A 20,570-nucleotide genomic window follows, 5' to 3' on the forward strand; every position below is an offset into this window, starting at 1 on the left:
TTAGATTGCATGGAGAGGAGCTCACTGTTGTACCACAACCATTCAATATACTTTTGTAGATTGGATTTGGTACGCAACTACTTGACATGTATAGTCATTATAAACCAAACATTACTTATGAATTTTGAGGTGTTATACAAGTAATTCAGCTATAATTTTGATTAACACTTTTGTAAAGATAACCATTCAGAAATTTATGAAAAACAACTAACATTTTTATTGAATGATGATTTGACAACAGTTTTGTTCACATTGTTTAGTACTAAAGAAACTTGCTTTCAATCAATCTGTAATAAACACAACAAAAAAACAAGGAAAAAAAGGCTAAAAACCCATTTACTTAAATAATTACACAAGTTTTCTTTAACAAATAACTACTCAAAATTAATATTGGAAACCCCACATAAACACCAATAAGAAAAATTACAACCATGTACAAACAACGTGTATCACAGTAAAATAATAAACACTAACTGCATAATCCAACTTGTTTAAAGAAAACAAAATACAACTTTTGGAGAATATTTGACAGAGGACAACTAAGATAAATAATACACTTGGTTCAGATTCATCTGTGCAGGCATTGCCTCCCTTTTGAAACTTACAACTTTTTGTTAAATTGTGGATGCTTCTAGGATAAAGACATGATGTAAGAAGATTATACAGTACGTAACAGTTACTCAGAATAGTCTCAGTGTATAAGATATTAATAAAATGGTATTTTTTTTCTCATAGTGACAAATTACAAGTCTACCAATAATAAAAATTCAAGTTTGACTTAAACATCATGTCCACTTTGTGTATAAAGAAGAAAATATTTTAAATCCTTAATTCTAAACATTGTAAAGTCTCACTTTTTAAAATGTATGAAAAGTAAATAAAGTTTTAAAATACATAAATCCCACATGTTATAAACAGATACACTTCAATAATAATTTTGTCATCTTCACAAGGGCTTATTTGTCACATGACATCACACTACTTTGAAATCTCTGTAGCATAAAGTTAATTTTATGTTACGATGCATGTTACCTGATAATAATCCACCAGACATTTCCTGAGATCATGTGCTTTACAACATTATATTCCTTGTATATGGAATTTTGTACTCTTAATTTATTCTGCAGGATTTAAAAATAACAGAGATCTGACATATGACATTTTACTGTTCAAATCCTAAGAGAAATGTGCTGAAATATTACATATATTTCTATTGTTAAACTAGCTATGTTAATTCTCAATCCTGACTAGTTCTTTCATACTGGTAGATTTAGAACTCATGTTCTTTATTTGGTGGATAAAGTAATGCCCTGAAAAAGTTCATATTTCAAAAATTCATCTTTTAAGTCCAGATTAGAATGACAAAACAAATGAAAACAATGCATTTCTGTTATTCATGCAGAACTAATTTGTTAAGACTTAACCACAAACTGGATTTACCTCAAATCAAAAACCCATCCATCAATTGACTTCTTACCTCTACTATTTTTAAACTAACTTACTGGAAGAGCATAATTTGTGTAAGTAAACCCCTGTAGAGAACATATCACCAAAGCCTTCCTCACACGACATGATAGCTAAAACTTAAAAAAAAAAAACACACTATAGAATCAATTTACAAAATCTAGTAAAACATAGGTATAAGCAATATATGAGCAAATAAAATTGCCATACAGTAGTTTCAAAACATTTAAAATCTTTTATTCCCATTTTGATTCTTTCTAATCATCAAGTTATGTTGTATTTAAATGTAAGCTTATCATTACTAAATTGCAATTCTGTTTTTGGAACTTTCTTAGATAGTAAAGAAAACATTTAAAACTTGAAGATATCTACAGGGTGGCCTGTAAGTCCCTACCAATCCATATATCTTACGTGTCCAGTGTATCTGTGTGCTGTCCCTCCTTCTCGCTGCATAATATTATGCGATGCCATGTTCTGTGAGACATTTTCCTCAACATAGCAGGAGTTATTGTTCCAAATGCTGCAGTAACAGCTGCCTTCAACTCATCATTAGTATTATTGAATATAACACAATAACATATGGATGGGTAGGGACTTATGGGCCACCCTGTACTTTTAATTTTAACAGTTCTTTCACAGTAGTTTTACTTATCTTCGTATAATAATTCAAAGAAAATCCTGCCTACATTTAAAAATCTCATTAAAAGTGTTGACCTAATGCTTGTACCAAACAACATCTGGTTCCAATAAAAAAAATCATTACTAATCAACAAGTTTGACAATAGAGCTGTTACCAATCACACACACACAAGAACTACATCAGAAAAACAATAAATTTTTTCAAAATAAAATTCACATACTTCACCCACATTTTAATTACCATCCACCTTTAATCAACAGTACCAAAATAAATGAACAACAACAGCTTATCTCCTGTGGCACTGGAACTATTTTGATGATGAAATAACACTTAATAAGAGAACTGATAATATGTTTAACTTTATCATATACTAATAGTTTTACCACATTCCTGGATTTTTACTAAGGAATTATGGCATAAAACCTCAACCTAATCACCACATACTTTCACAAAAGAAAATTCATACAACAAAACCTTTATAGATAGATTATATACTATTCTACAATATCAATATTAAAGTTTAATACTATCTCAACACACAACATTAAACTGTTTAAGAAATTGTAAGGTTCAATTCCATAAAATTTTAACAGCATTTGCATGTTATACACAAGAGACTAAATTCAACTACAGTAAATTCCTCATGCAATTTAAAAAACTAGATTTTTGATAATAGAAAAAGACACCTACTTGTGGATGAAAAGAAAGTCAATTTAAATGATTAACCAATTACCTATGAGCAGCAATTACCTTGTTTAGTGTCCATAAACTAAGTAAATGAAATTATAGTTAAACTGAACAATGCCAAGAAGATAATCAATTAATTAAAATTAGTACCAAAATAACGTTTTTACTTATTCCAACAATCAGATGGAATCTACTACAGTAATCTACTGTTTCAAAAATAATCAACTAATCAAAATTAGATCTTCTGAATATTAATTTTATTATTATTCCAACTATGTATGTAATTAAAACATTTCTGTTATGTTTCTTTGATGTTAAACAGAAAATTACATGATGGGTAATCAGTGTTGTGTCAAGTTTTACCCTTATACAGTTTAAGGTTAAAATTTGTTCAGCATTTTGATGATTTCAGGAGAGGGGACACATGACTGGAGAATCCCAAGTTCAATTCATACCACCAGTGAACTTGCTGATGGTAACATTATCAGCTGTTTAACTGATTTTGATCTGCTTACTAGAAAGAACGCAATTGGCTGGCAATACTCACCTCCAACTTTTGTTTTCATTCTAACGTTCTAACGTGTACCATAATTTGAAGAATACTATATTAATTGGTTAATTTAACATAATTAACTTATTAGCAAAACCACTTAATCACCCCTCTATAGTTTTTACATATGCAAACTTAGACATAAGAAGGAAGAATGAAATTTGCCCATTCAAAAGTAATGAAATTTCTCAGTTAATCTTAATTAAAGTAAACAAAAAAAGTTCAATATTTTACTACATTTACAGATTAACAAAAATCCAAAATTTCCATACTGGAAAGTAAAACAAGGTCAGGAAGGACATATGGAGAAAAAAAGAGGTCATTCAGTACATACAATTAATATCAAAATGATGCTGCATATCATTTCAGATCACACTTCACTACAGGGAGGTGTTTATGTGTTAAGTGAGCAATTTATGGCATACAGGCATGGTTAATGATTTGTCATGCACTTACCACAATACCAGATTGTTTTAAACAAAATTTGAAATGAAAGTAGAAAATCGTTTTCAACATATTTACATTTTTGGAAAATTCTCATTCTTCTAACACAACTTTAAGAACTTTGTTTTGCTTCAATCTCATAACATTTGTATCAACATATATTAAGATATATTTAATAAATCTCCTTTCTAGTCTGTCTTATAATGACTAAATAGCCCAATAGTTTGTAAAAGAAATGTCCATTTCTTAAACTGAGAATGCTATGATGTTATACTTAAATAACCATTTAAACAAATGATAAACTACTCAAGAGTTAACATCAGATTATACGGTTCTATCCACTGCAGATGACATTTAGTTTTGTTACGTTTTAGGTTAGTGGTATCATGTATAATGTTTTACGTTACTTTGTTTAACAAAGAAAATCTACAAAGGAAGACAAATGGAAGGGAAGACATTTAAAAAGCCAACGTGTTACAGTCTCTAATTAGTTTATACAGTGTTTAGGTTGATTGAAAAATAAGTACCATGATTTGTTGAATGAAATATAAGTACTGACCAATAGTAGCCATAAACTCCTGGCTTCTGTGCCTGAGTGGCTGTTTTTTGAGGGTTTGAGATGCCTTGATTTTATCCTAACTTACCAGAAGATATCAAAGTTGATTTATGTTCTTTCACTTTTGCTTCAAACAGTTTTCTAGATTTTTAATTTGTAGGTTTGTTTACAAGAACATGGTAGTTCTTAAAATAAGCTTTAGTGTTTGTCATGAATGCAAAGCTTTTAAAACATCATCCTCTTTACTTTTTTAGTCCTTCAAGGTCATTCAGATTGTCGCCCTAATCCAGGCATTTAATTTACATGGATTACACTATGTAACAAACTTTTTTACTTTTTCTTGTTCCTGAGCAGAAAGTGTCAATAATAGTTTGAAAAAGTATCTAAAAAAAAGAAAAATACATGATGTCTTAAGAAATATCAGAGAAGTTTTGTTCTAAAATATGTTTACCACCCTCACTAAGTATACAAGATAAGCCAGTAGTGTCTGAATTACAGAAGCCCAAAGTCCAACCACAATACTCATGCATTTATTTAGGGCCTTATTTATCACCCTAAACTTTAAAACAACTTGATGTCACATCATCTCTTTTGAAATATAAGTGTTGAAAAATGTTACTATTTATATTTTATATTGAAATACAAAGATAAACAATATATCTTAGAAATAATGATGGAAATAATATTAGTAATGGTTTATATTAGTAAGTGAGGCCCTGAGGGGTCTTAAAATTGCGTTTGGCTCTAGATCCCTTAATATCTAAATCAGAACGTCTGTACCAGTAGTGAAATATAATCCTAACACAACTAAAATTAATTATACAACTTCTGACCACTGCTTTCAAGTGAATATAAATTAAAAAAAAAAGTTCAAGTGAACTAAAAATTACAAACATACTATTCATTGACTGATTATTTTCAACATTTGACTTGAGTATTATTATTTTTATAGTTTATCATTCAAATGTTTGATCCAAAATACATTGTTTTGTACCATGCAAATAAAAAAAGGCACAACATTGTTTCAAAGGCTTTTTAGTTGCAGCAATAAGAAGCATAGTTGTATATCATCACTGTTTTGAGTTACAAAAGATAAACATATCATTCAGAGATGAGCAAGTTTTAATAAAAAGAACCTTCATCCTATCCAAGAAAAAAAAAAAAGATGGTGACACTTGATACCTCCTGTTATGGTCATATGGAATCCATAAGTTATTACAGTCTTCACAAACTGCTTGATGTAGCAACAGAAAGCTCTAACAGGAAAAGGGGCAGCAGTTGTAAACATTGACCATTTACTGTGTCAATTATGTCTTGGGGAGAAAAACAGGAACACAAAGGTACAAGGTATAAAATCTCAATGATTCTTGAATGACTACAAAACCAACAGTATAACCATAACACCAGACCATAACCTAAACATAATGAATACTTATTTTGGGTATCCTTGCATGGATAAGAAGGCAATAACCCAAAACACAGAAATATCCCGATACAATTGTAATCCAGAAAGGTCTAATGGTATTAGAGAAGATAAAAGTCAAAACTAAGCTGTAAAAAACGGAAAAGTGATTAGAATTTCAAGATAAAGCCCCATTAAAGAAAAAACTTAAGTAGTCCTAAAGCCCAATATTAAAGGTTGAGGTTTGTCAAACATAAATAGGTGAGAAAATTAGCCAACTGAACAAGATAGAACAGCAGGCACAAAATTCTTCACAAAAAATTATAGAGGGAAAATAACAGTGTTAAAAGGTATGTGTAACGAGAGGAAAAAAATCCTTTTTCTCTTGTAAGTACCCAAAAAGTAACCAATCCTGGAATTTGAAAGCGACAAAGTACTAGTACTTTATTACACTACATAAGCAGCTTTTTTGGGACTTACTATTACTTAAGTGCTCTAAAAATATTTACTCAAGTAAAATCAAGAAGAAATTAGCTACTGTTACTCCACTACATTTCTTTTATAAGACTATCACTACAGGCAATACATCTGAAAAAAAACTGGAAAAAGTCACACTGGTTGCCATGATGATAGTTTTTGTTTATATCAATCAGAACATGCCTACTCTTCCAACTAATAATGAGCTAAAACAATCACTGCAGTACAATGAAATCAAAAATACAAAAATGGGAAAACTTACACCATGAAAAAATGGCTATTGCAGAATAGATGTTTTTAAATTAAAAGCATTTTGCTCTGGGATGGCCTTCTGCTGCCAAATTATTTTTATTATTCACTTTTCTTTGTTAGAATTCAGAGCACTACCCATGTTTCAAACTTTAGAAATTTCACATTGTTACTCTGCAACAAGTGAAAACACCTAATTTTTATCTGATTATAAGTGACATTTTTTCAAATATGTAAACACATAATTCATATATATATATATATATACACACACACACACTCAGATACTCTCTCACACACATACACACGGGTATCATCAGGATGTACTTCATAGGGATACACCCTGTTTTGTAGGTGGGGAACATAGTTTCATTAATACTAGTTTAACGTGCTTAATGTGAAAAGGGTACAAGTAAAGCAAAATAAACTTAGTTTTAATATATTATACTTGATAAAATAGAGAGACAGAAAAAAAAGATTTTCTTACTATCTGTCTGTAATTTTCATGCATTCTTCAACATCACCTCCAGAAGTACACTGAGTTGACTGTTCCTGGTTAGAAAAGAAAGACTTAGAAAACAGATTCTTCCTCATCAAGCAAGCAGCCAAAGATTATGTCCCATGTAGTAATCAGGACTCCAACATAAAAGAGAGTCAACAAGCTTAAGACAAACTTAATCGCTCAGAGCCTTCAACCATTCAGTATCATTGAGTTACTAGCATTCCAACACCTTGTTCATGGACTCCAGTCTTTATAGTCTTATTACAAAGAAAATTATTTGCTCAAAAATCAACAATGATGATGAATCTATGAACAAAAATAGGGTCAATGCAATGAATGAAGTATATTACAACAATTAAAGACTGCTGAACAGCAAGGAGACACAGCTATGACTGCTCACTGGATCCCATGAGTTTAGAGAAACGATCAGCTGCATTGGCAAGTAGGCGTTTAATGGATTCAATCACCTTTGATGTTTTGGCCATTACCTTAAATGACATACACTTCAAGTTTCGAAATAGGAACACGATTCTCAAGATCACCACTGATAATGGCTGAAATTCTGTCAAAGCCTTTCGAGCATATTGGGCTAACAATGTAGTAGAGAACAGGGAAGGCCATTCACAAGATAATAAAACCATAAAACAAATGACTGAAGATCGACAGAAACATTCTGGAGAAAGACAACAGCCTTAAGTATCAGCTTCCACAACATCAACATCGTGCTTACCATTTGTTGGATCAAGTATCAATTATGAATATCAATAAGGTCGAATCTAATGACACCTACTGTAAGAAGGTTTTGACATCAACATTCAAAATGTCTCAAGCACTTTGAAACAAGACTTAGTGATCAGCAGCAGCCTGAGAAGTTAGTTTATTTACCTCAGTCAAACTTGATGATGCTGTTTGTATCAGGCAGTGGTGATGATCTTGCAGATTCATAATGAGAAAGGGGAAGACTCCATCATAAATGTTTGTGCTGAATTTATGATAAAAATGTGACACATGGATAATTACAGTATTCTTTTACTTTATAGCTATTTTAGTTTGCTTGTTTTTGAATTTTGCATAAAGCTACACGAGGGCTATGCTATCTGCGCTAGGCATCCCTAATTTAGCAGTGTAAGACTAGAGGGAAAGCAGTTAGTCATCACCACCCACTGCCAACTCTTGGGCTACTCTTTTACCAATGAATAGTGGGATTGACTATCACATTATAATGCCCCCCCTTATACGTGACACTATGTTCTATACAGTTGAATATAGAATTAGTATTCTCTAAATTAATCACTGTAAACAGTTATGATGTTTCCCAATAATGCATTTTCTATCCTTGCATATTTTGCAATTTACTAATTAATTTTCTTTAAAACATGATTTCACCTTGTTTCTTACAGTTTAATTTATTTTATATTGGGGTATTTGATTAAACTTTTGTAAACTGACAAGTTGAATGTCATGGAGCTGGCATTCTTGACATGGTACTATGTCATCATGAAATCTGTGGCCAAGACACTAGACATCCTATAATCTGATAAAAAACACACAGATTGGGTGGCTACTGCCTACATTCTATACTTGCTATTGATAAAGCAATGTTCAAGACTGCATGGATCAACAACAATATAATCATCAACAAAATTGACAATATGATCCTACTTTCTCTTTCTTCTTTATTTCTTGTTAGCGTGTTATTACTCATTGTTAATGGGAATATATACTATAATCTTTTGCTATTAGGATTCTTAATAGTTCAAAAGCATACTTATATTTATAGTAAAACCAATTTACATTACAAAGATGAATAACGCTAATAGAGACTAACCTGCCCAAGTAGCTTTTTAATCAAAATTCCTGGTTATCAAATTCATACTTTTAGTAAATACAGTTTCTGTGTCACGTTTATTGTGTAGAAGTGAACTCTGTTACACACGTAATTCCGTGCTACTTTTTTGTTTTACTCCTTCAAATAAGAAAATCACAAGTAATGATATTCCTTGCACTACTGATCAGAAATAAAATGTAGCCATCTTACATTTTACAGCCACCCTCTTAAAAACCAAAACCTTTCAAGCAGCATTTAAACTGGAAGTCTCTATCTCAATCAAAGATGTTATACCACAGAATTCCTGTGAAAATATGTTCTTCTAAGTCAAGCAATATTTTATTTATTATTAACAAGACAGAAACTGCCCTCTCTAAATTGTGCATTGTTTAATTTAGAACTGCACATCAGGATTACATGTGATGAACTGCATAATCAATATCAAAAATACACAATATATGATGAACTGAATGACAAATCTGTCAAAATTTCACACTAGTATAGACCCTAATACATGTATTCTTACTCTTACTCCAATAGCACCTAACAAAGAATGCCACAATAATGGAAAAATTGTTACTGATGAAATATACAGCCACTAAAATATAAGATGAAGCAGTCATTTTATTAAAATAATTTTATTGGGGTAGTGCTCTAATTCTAAACATAAGTCAGTAGCCTGGTAATAACATCCTTGAAGAGTAATAGTAATCCAAGACTCAAAACAGAAGTTCCAATGTCCATATGCTGCACCAACAAGAATATGCAGAGATAAGTGTTGATATAATAATTTAAAAAAATAATTAACAGAATACCAAAAGAAAATTTTGGGAATTCTCAGGTGAGTTTAGGGAACTGTATTATGCTGAAGATGTATTCCAAAGTATATTTAGTATGCACTCCTTTGTATACATAACTATGCGAGTATTGTGATGTAATAAAGAAAAATAGCTGATTCAAAAAAAAATAAAAAAATCCACAAAACCAAAAAACGTTTTCTGGATGGACTACACAAAAAATGTGAACAAAAAAAACTTGAAAACTTTAAGCCCTCAAAATCTCTTCTGAAGTTAAAAGGCATAAGAGATGCTGGTTTACTTTTTACTTGTACAACTTTCAAACATCTGAAGAGAAATGACATTGCTTGAAGTTGCAGTTATTGGCTGAACAAGATTTTATTTTTTATTTCTTAATGTGGGCTAGTATATTTATAAGAAAATTTAGATGTGTCCACATATTTGTTTCAGTCAGCTCAGAAAGCCAATATTGTTCTGAATATTTTAAATGTCAATTTTCATTTGTATACAAGCTTATAAATGTATCATTAGCATAATATAAAATGTACAACTTTACAAAGGTGAGTTAATAACTAAACATCCCATAATTTACCATGTACAAGATATTTCACTACAATACCAGATGATTATGGTTTAAGTTTATGAAAATAAATAAAATATAGTGTAAAAAAATTTGATCTCAATGGCTTCCATTACATTTACTACTGTATGATTTTTTCATATGAAACTACCCAATGGAGGAGTTATTATTTGAAAACTGTACTTAATATTACTTCAATTTGTAAACTGCATTGATCATGAAAATTGATATTTCAAGTTCAGTAGGTAATATAAATGATTACTTAATTCAAAAATTAGGCTTAAATATAAACAAAAATTATGTTACACAAAAAATCATGTGGAAATTCTGGCCACAGCATGGTGTGGAAATAACGACAGACGTTATCTCACCAAATACAATCATAATACTAATAATAAACATCATTAGTAATATTTAACTGATTCATAAAAGAATGCTTATTAACATCCTTTCATACACTTTACTACACACTGAAGTTTAAAAAGATATTTCACAAGAAAGCACAATGAAGAATTCTACTACATGTAATAATAATAATAGAGGAAACCTCCACAAATTGTATTGTATTAACATTATCCAAATCAATTTCATTTATTATAATCTAATGACAACAATTCTAATGCTCAATTAAGAGTTTAATACACAAAACTGTTAACAGTAGAGTTCTACACACAATAAAACTTGTAGCAGCATAAGCTGTATAATGAACACTGTTTTCCTTACTGAGGTACTCAGAAAACAATACACATTTCAGACAACACTTCCAGTCTATAAAATGAAAATCTGGCATCTTAACCAGACATCAATCTATGACTATATACATATGTAACTTTGCAATTAAAACAGAAAAAAACAACAACAAATTACAGCAAGAAGAATTATTTACTATTATATTACAAAGGCACAGCACCCAAAAACAATACTTATTTTTTTTTCTTTGTGTGGTAGAAAAAACGTTTACTTGTTTCAACCAGTCTATTTCTTGTACAAACTGGAAGTCCAACTCTGAAGATGTCAAACTTAAACTATTTTTGAAATACCTCCTAATATCCACAAACATCAGTCATTAGGGTGCTCAGGACAAGACCTGTTGACTTGGAACCACTCATCAATACATCTGCAAATACAAAGCTTCACATTACTAATTAGTATTTTTGTAGCAAAAAACCATTAACAAAACATTTAGTTTCTTTTGTTGTCTTCATATTCTTTTAATGTATTATTTCAATTTAATGTTTGCTCGACTTATGTACTAATGGCTATTTTTGAATAATTCTTCAATGCAATATTGAACAGTAGTTTGGATTATGAAAGTATTAATATAAATAATTAATACAACTAATCTTTAGCTGAAAATTATCATCTTTTCTTATTAAAAATATGTTTTAATTTTCTTCTTTAAGCATTCACATTTTACTCCAAAGAGATATTTTTATTCCAGCTAAGTGAAACTTCAGGGCCATGTTTCTGAATAGTTAAGTAGCACTTTGAAGAATATACCACAAAGGAACCATATACTGTAATTACTTTTAACATTATATAATAATAGGATAAGATATTCACAGAATGTTTAAGGTGCAAATCTGTCACAAAGGTCTTACATTTTGTGATATATACAAAGACAAGGAAGACGTGCAATGGTATTTCCTTGAAGAAGCTCTTCCAGACAAATTACACATTCTCCCTTGTTTTCAGCCAGAATGTCCTCTGTAAGAAAAAACATTTCAGGTATTACAAGAACATTTATTCAAATATTTTATTTTATGCAGGAAAACAAACTTGATTTCTAAGTCCTGATCATTAGGCTGTACAGTTTGGTACTGTTTCTCTAAAGGATGCTTGTACAACACAATTTCTTTATGTAGCTAACAATGCTTTTTAAACAGGCACACTTGTTAATTTCAATACTTTATAATCACAAAACTTAATACAATCACACATCCAACAGCTTTTACAACCAACCAACAACTCTAAACAAAAAAACTTGGTTGATCATAACTACAAAACAGAACATACAAATTGGGATTAACATCTGATTTTAGACAAAACTCAACACTGAAGATTAAGAAATGTCAAAAAAGCTGTAAAAACCAACCTGAACTCAACAGAGACAAAAGTTTGCATATTAGTGACCTGTGGACAACTAATCCTAACAAACTCTGCAGCTAATATGATCATATTTCTATTGACAACACCCACACAGCTTGAGCTTTATGCACAAAAGAACCTGAAGAGCTTGAAATAGAAGCCAAAAATCATCTTCTACTCTTTCAACAGGTAGTTGTAGCCTAATGAAGTTCTCAAATGTACCATTTTTTTTTTATTTATTTGATATTTTGATCATATATTTACATTTGTCTAGGTTTGTTATTTTACATCAGAAGGAATCTTTATCTGTTACTTCAGTTTGCATATAGTTGCTAAACATTTCTTGTATGTAGTGTTTTAATCAGTTTTCTTTCTATGGTAATTTATGCAATGTCCTTGTTTTGTTATCTTTCTTTTTTATATTCATAGGAGGAGAATAGGTTGCTTTTGATCCTGTATGGTTAGGAAACAACCCTTTTATAAATTTATTATTTTTTGTTCATTTATTTCACCTTTCATATTTAACATATTATTTTGCTGTTATTAGCATTCTGAATTATGTGGGTTTGCCCGTGACTTGGTTATTTATTCTTCATTTGATTTTACTACTGGGCCCCTTTCCATATTTGGCTGAAGGCAGTGAATGTGTTGTTTGGTTCAAGACCTAAAACCAGCCCTGTAATAATTTCAGATATGTTCATTTGTTTGTGTATGATTGTAAAGATGGATTATCATCAATACTATTTTATTGCTAAGGTGTAGTTATTCACCACTCATTATTACATAGATTTTTGGTATAGCCAGTCTTCCAGCTTCTTTGAATTACATTTTAAGATATTTTCATTTCATTGTTATATGGTCTCTGACAACTTTTATCCATTTATACATGATGATTTTAAGTTCTCATTTTATAACTGCACATTTATTACTACTACTACATATATATTTGTATTTGTTTACACTTAGATGGGTTAGGCATCTGAAATGTGGTGGTCAGTATTGTGCAAAATATAGTAACCTTCATAAAGAAGAAACCAAACTGTGTTTTGATTGTTGTTGTTAAGCAGATTCTCACACAGTTAGAAGGACACGAGCCATCAATTTATGAGATAAAATCTACATGTCCCAGCTATTTACTAAGGAGAATAAGCATCAGCAAACAATTTAGTTATAAAAAGAGTAAGATAAAAAAATGTTAAAGTGCAGATGGGATAGAGAATGTTTAGCCAGTAATACAGTACATAATGCAACTGGGGCTAATAATACAGAAAAAACAAGTTATAGTTTGCAGTAATAGCACCGTACTACAAAATAACAGTACTAGTATAATACACTGTGATTTTGTCAAATCAGGGACCAGACACTGAGGAATAATGAAAATATACTATACATGACTATTTTAAAAAGCAAATGACAGATTAAAGCTTAGGCAGTTTTGATGACTGCTAGGGTCCCCACGGTCTAAGGAGGACCCACACAGAAATGAAGAAATAAGTATTGATCAGATGAAATTTATAAATATCGTATTATGTTAACTTTCTCTATATAGTCTCTGCCATTTTGTACTACTATATAGTTTTAATACTATAGCTTTTAACACAGTATATGTACTTTCTCAAAATTTGGCAGAGAATTAGAAAACATTACAAGTTATTAGTACACAAAAAATATCTGTTTTTTTAAATGAAGTATTTTCACTAAAGATTTGTCCAAGATTATAGTTGTTTTTTAATATACTAGTCTAAATAGTTATAAACTCAGAACAGCATACATCTATTTATAGCTAAATTTTATTGCTTTATTGCCCTTTAAACTGTATCTAACCATTAGGGGGCATTACAAGCCACAAGTCACTGATGCAAGTGCAGCTTTTGCTATGTTCTCAAATTACTCTATACATGAGCTATTTCCAAACATATGTGGTGAAAAGTTTCTATTATATTATTATTTATTTTACTTGATCTAACCTCAAATAACCTAAATAGCTGAAGATCAGAGAACAAGTTTGGTTGAAGTGGAAGACTAAGGTGTTGAACTATGTGGTTGTAGTGAGTACAGCTCAGTTCAAAAGTATGTCCAAGTGTGAAACTGTTGCCATGATGATGGAGATGCAAAGGATACTGTATTATAACCAAAGGACAAATTCAGTAATAAGTATTTTGTAGTGGTTGACCATCTTGTTACTGCATTTTAAATACTGTCTTGATTCACATAAGGATGCTGTTACCAAATATGGATTCCTTTCTAAACTATCATCCCTTTCATGTCAAGAAGTCAACTTAGTAGTTGAAACAGAAAAACAGCTGATCTAGTTTTCCACATTGGCAATTCCAGAGCTTTGACATTCATTCATACAATCTGAACCAACAGAATAAGTAGAGTTAAAAATGTTCCTCTATCTCCATTGGTATGCCATTATCCAAACATTTCTCAATGTTGAGATAGTGTTTAGAATATACTTGTCCATGATAGTATCAAATTGCAGCAATCATTTTTGGACTTCAAACAAATAAGTGAGTTCAGGAATAGAATAGAACAAAGCTGACTAAACAATCTGTAAATAATGAACACACAATTTAACATATTCAAAAGTCAGAATTTTCAAAATTCACTGATGAGTTCAGATATAATAAAAACCACAAAAAGACAATTCTAGCTTCATACAAGTGCATGCAGGTTCTAATCAAGCTGTCTTCATGATCATTAATGAGTGAATGTGTTTGCACACATCTGTCTATAGTTTCCACTGTTACAAGGCTATGTATATCATTAAAATGTTCTTACATAATAATATTTAACATTATGATTTATATATACGGTGAAGTTTACTCATTTCACTAGAAATCAATAAATCTATGATGGGAAGCGAATTTTCTTCTCCTACCACCTAAAGCCAAAGATACCCTTAATCCATCACTGCAAAGAGTTGTCAGGAAACTTTGTCATTTCAGAATCAGAAACAGTAACTTAGTTGAAAACACACCTACTTAACACACTGGAGCTCTTCCAAATTGGCAGACTAATTCATCACATCTCATTGCTTTGTAATATACACACACACACAAACCCTGCATATCCTACTGTGAATGTCTAATGCATATTCCATTTATTGGTTTTATCAGTAAAGTTTCTCTATTATGACACCCAAGTAACTAATAAAGCTCCCCTTACATTTTGGATCTAAACACAATATTTATTTTTGGTTACATTAACATAAATATGCATATTTTGAACTTAAGAAAAAATTCCTTGTTACATTTAAATGAAACCTAATATACATTATTTCTCCATATATTACTTTCTGGTGATGGATAGTGTACTGCAATATTGTAACTACCATCCCATCAGAAATCCCATGTTTGGAGGTGATCAATGATCAAAAGTTCACATCAAAAATTTTCTTATTGCATTTGTAATACCCTATATTGATTTATAATCAGCAAAAGTATCAGATTTGAATAAGATAGTATAGTAACTAAGTTTTCTAGTTTGTCAAAGAGTGCACAGAAAAAATAGTGTCTTTTCTCCTGAAAAGGAATTTGCAAAAACTGGCACATACAATTACACTATTTTCAGAGTTGAAGCTCAGATAACTTAAATTCATCACAGTATGCCATGGTGTAATAGATCAAACAAGCTATTATTTTTACTTATTTTGAGAACACTTAAATTTATAGCAGTTATTACTGTCCTTATCATAATTGACAGTTTAAAATTTTCATTTGATACTTATTTGAAAAGTTGCTGAAGTTTACAACAATTATTCACCATTCTCCTTCCAGTAAACTGTGTATGAGTAAATTGTGACCAATGAATAAATCAATGTATTTCAACCAACAGATGTCATGCAATACAATGTCACTATTAATGCTGCTCAGCCTACAACAACTCAACTGAGAAGTACAAACAAAAAATCCTTTCAGTATTGCATATGGTCATGATCTTACATTTTAGGAGTTAAAACTTTCTGGTACTTTCAACACAATTGTCATGATCAATGTCAACAAACAACTGATGTTCTTAAAATAATTTAACACAAGTGGTTTTGTAACCCCCTCCCAACCCACAATTTCATCAAACTGATATAAAGAATTTCATGAAATGATGAAAGAAGTTATGCTCAATGAAGTCTAGACACTCAAAATATCAGTAGCAATGGTATTGTAATCTCATATGGTTCATCTACAGGAAATAAAATCGATTCAATGCTGTTATAACATGAAGCCTACAGAAATATTTACATTATAGTATGTGATCCACACAGATACTATCAACATCACCGTTTTAATGATCCACTAAAACAATTTCTTGTTAAATAATTTATATCTAACATAATATAAAAAAGGCATTATTGTGTAAATATCTTTGTAGACCACACACTATAGTAGCACTCATGTATGTTCTAAACTCACCATTATTCCTGAAGACTTATTATAAAATCAGCATAATCACTAGCAGCAAATGCACACACTATCTATTAAATTTTTTTTTTAGCTACTGTGTCAGAAATATTTATATATTATAGTTTTAAAATCAATATATCAAGGCATTATTAAACTTCAGGCTTAAACTCCATGATGAGCTTGTAAACTAACTATAGACTCACCATTGTAACTAATCCTTGGCTTTGTTAGACACATAACCAGGTGGTACTCAACATCATCAGAAACAACAATTTTAGAACAAACTGGACATTTTATTCCTAAGAAAAGAAACAAAACAGCATCACAATACTGAGTGTTAAGAAGTATTTGAGAGTAAACAATCTGTTATAAGGTGATTAATATGTCTAATGCACATAGGTAATAATCATATTATATATTCCTTTTGAAGACATTATTAGAGCTAGTAATAGGGATATGGGAATGCATCCAAGTCTCCAATACATGCTTATATATGGATTTATTTTTACATATAAATGAAAAGCCCTACCTATACAGTACTGTACATGAACTAAAAATATAAAATCATTAGATAATAACATTTATATGTGATATCCTGCACCCATAAATGGCAGTTTATTAAATGAAATAGTACAGGACAGCATTTTATTTTAACACTCACCTGTGAATGATGATAATTTTTCATTGATGAGAAGACTTGCAATGATGATTATAATAGATTAGGAGGCTGAAAGGTTACTTTAAGACAGATGGATCATCTGGATTGTTGGAAAATACAGTCTCAAACTCCAATGAAGTAGATGGAAAAGTCAATGGGATGTGGTCAGGAGGCATTACATTGGCTGACTTAGGTTTAATAGAGTCACTAATTTTCAGCTGCTTGGCTTTCCTCTGCAACTCCTTTATGATTTCTCTGCTATACCATTATTAAACCCTCTTTTACTTTTAATGTTTCTCTCTATTGTGGGATCTGTGTCTACAGCCATTTCTGTGAGCTCATCTGCCTTGCAAAGCAAATCAGACACAGCCTTCACTGTGAGGATGGATTTAGCAGGTTCTGTCTCTTCAGCATCTTCATCACTTTCACTGTTGCTGGAAGCTAGCAATAACTCAAGATCTTCATTCATTGGATCTTGGTAATAGGATTCTAATAGCTCAACAACCTCCTGACTCTTCATATTATCAAATCCATCACTCCAATTTCTTTAGTGAGTCTCATGATATTGATAACTTCTTTCTCAATCATTGGTAAGCCCTTGAAATCATTCATGACTTCAGACTAAAGGTGATACCAGCTTGCATTTATGGTAGACTCTTTCACCTTGTCCCAAGACATTTTGGTGATATTGACAGAGTCCTTAATATTATAAGCTTTTCAGAACTTGGTTATGCTTTCAAAAACACCACAGTTTATAATTAGGGTTGCATGTTGGTAGACATTACTTATATAGTAATACTTGAATGTCTTTATTGCACCTTAGTCCACTGGTTACAAGAAAAATGTAGTATTGAGAAGTAAAAATATTACCTGCACATAAAGTTGGCTGATTGCAGTGTGTCAGAGTCATGGACAAGAGCATTATCCTAAACTAAAAGAACCTGAAAGTCAAAGTTCTTCTTCACTAGGTATTCTTTAACCTCATGCATAAAATGATTTTGCAGCCAATCATTTAATAGCATCTTAGTTATCCAAGCATTTTTATTTAAACACCAAACAACAGGCAAATTTTGTTTATTCTTGCTTTATAGCGCACGAGTTTGAAAAGTGATACAATACATAGGCTTGCATTTAAAGTTACCTGATGCATTCCCACAAAAAAGTAAAGTTAGTCTATCTCTCAAAGCCTTAAACCCAGATGCTACCTTTTGCTCCTTGGTGGTGTATGTCCTGTTGCCCATCTTTTTTATAAAAGAGCTCTATTTCATATGCATTAAATACTAGTTGAGTGGCACATCTTTTATCCTTAACCCTTTCACAACAGTGTCAGTATTATGCACACAAGGTTATCTACACATTTGCACATGTTAAGTGTTTGCACTATAACTTTTAACACAGCATGTGTATCTTCACAAAATGTGGTAGATTTTTAGTAAAGATTAAAAGTATTTTGTATACTAGAAATAAGATCTTTTAATGAAATATTTTTATTTGTTTGTGAAAATAAAGTCTCTTTCGTTAATATTCTGAGTACAAAATGATTTCATGTTATGATCAACAAAACTATTCTTTGTCCTAAAAATGTCAAATATTATTTGCATAATTCCTAAAACCTCTTAAACACATTTCAAACATTTGTTTCTGGTAAGTCTTTATATTTTATGTTATTTTCTATACTCTAACTACATGGGGTCTGTCAATAAATCAAGAAATAATGCAAACAGTTATCTCTTCTCACTACAACTTTTGTATTCAGTTGCTGCTAAATATAGGTTGCTAAGCCTTTTAAAATTTCACACATGGAGAATATCAAACAAAATTTTTTTTTTAGGTTTTATATATACAGTTGAATAATCAAAAAATAATAAAACTAAACTAATACTATATAATTCCACTATAATTTATTTAGATTAGTATCTAAATTGTATTTTTAGGTATTATAAAATATGAAACTTCAAGCAGACTAAAGACACAACCTACCATCATGAAACCTTGGACTGAAAGAATAAGGTAGGTTTTTTTCAAGATTAAAATAACTGAGAAAATCACTCTGAGAATATTCTAAAGTGTTGATTGGTTATTCACATGTCATATAGTGTAGTAAGAGTATACCTTGGACCGTTTTAAATAATGGAAAAAGTATATAAGCCGTATCTCAGCAAAATAAAAAGATACGAGGTTCTTATTTTATGTTGGAGCTTGTGAATATTAGTAATTTGAGTTCCTAATTTGCACAAAGTTACAGACTCAGTATTTTGACATCATAAGCATCTAATTTCAAACAGTGCTGCATCCATCATACCATGACTAAATTCTATATTTAATTTTTTTTTAATATTTAATTTTAGAAGTAACTCATATAATACTAAAGTTTGAATTATAATCTACAATTTGATTCCCAACTTATTCACATAAATTCATAAAATAACAGTTCAATACAATTTTGAATGCAAGTCAACAAACATGATGACATGGCCTTTGAACCCTGACCTGCTGCAAAAGGGTTACTTGCCTGAAACTCACTAGTATCTGCAGAACTTCCACCCCATTGGAGACTACATATTTCTATAAACTCTGCCCTTTCTCATGTATTGGTATGCAACAACAACATAACCTTTTTTGTTAACTTGTTCACTGATCCACACATTCAATAGTTTCTGCATTTTTTCATGAATTAATTCCTCCTAGGCACTTGAGAAAGTTTATCACTTATAGGAGAGGAAGCCTTAACACTTGCATGAATTTTCTCTTTTCTCCTCCTAATGGTACATTTGAAGACTCATTCATGCCATGTTCCTAACCTATGGACGTTACACTCATCCAGCTTTGTAACTTATCAAGTAGCTGAATTTTCTCAGTTAATACCATAACTGTATGGTTTTTCTTTGCCTAAGTAACACTTAGAGAAACTTCATATTTCTATTCCATACTGATATCTGAGGGAATTATGAAAAGCAGCAGAAAATCTGGCAAATGTAAACTGACTACATATCACTGAACTTAGTTCAATTACTTACAAATGTGATGGAAATGGAGTGAGACTTGAGATGTTATAATTTTTCTATACTGAAAATATATTTCTGATAGTTACTTCTCTCCTTTCACAAGATTAACTACTCTCATGCACTGGTGCCCCCTATATGCAAAGGTTTTATTTATACATGCCAAACAAGCTTTCTGCTCCCCCCCCATTTGAATCAAGTGATTTCAACTTGTATTTCATGTAAATCCTCATGTGTAACCTT

General features: G+C 30.8%; 1 protein-coding gene across 4 annotated transcripts in view; it reads right to left on the reverse strand.

The window, feature by feature from the left end:
- Window positions 1-193: 193 nt before the first annotated feature.
- Window positions 194-20,570, reverse strand: part of LOC143249163 (E3 ubiquitin-protein ligase znrf2-like) — a 32,244-nt gene continuing 11,867 nt past the window's right edge. Inside the window, exons 3-7 of one of the 4 annotated variants that reach the window (XR_013027617.1) lie at window positions 16,871-16,966; window positions 11,778-11,883; window positions 11,217-11,293; window positions 6,957-7,021; window positions 194-1,583 (exon numbers count right to left, since the gene is read on the reverse strand). Coding sequence is in view for 3 of the 4 variants with exons in the window: in XM_076498624.1 (XP_076354739.1) it covers window positions 11,236-11,293; window positions 11,778-11,883; window positions 16,871-16,966 (260 nt within the window). In the remaining variant the exon portion in view is untranslated. Of the gene's footprint in view, window positions 11,294-11,777; window positions 11,884-16,870; window positions 16,967-20,570 lie in introns of all 4 variants that reach the window. The other 3 variants (XM_076498624.1, XM_076498606.1, XM_076498616.1) reach the window with 3 other exon arrangements.

Source organism: Tachypleus tridentatus, chromosome 1 (assembly GCF_004210375.1).
Source record: "Tachypleus tridentatus isolate NWPU-2018 chromosome 1, ASM421037v1, whole genome shotgun sequence".
In the NCBI taxonomy this organism is placed as follows: Eukaryota; Metazoa; Arthropoda; class Merostomata; order Xiphosura; family Limulidae; genus Tachypleus; species Tachypleus tridentatus.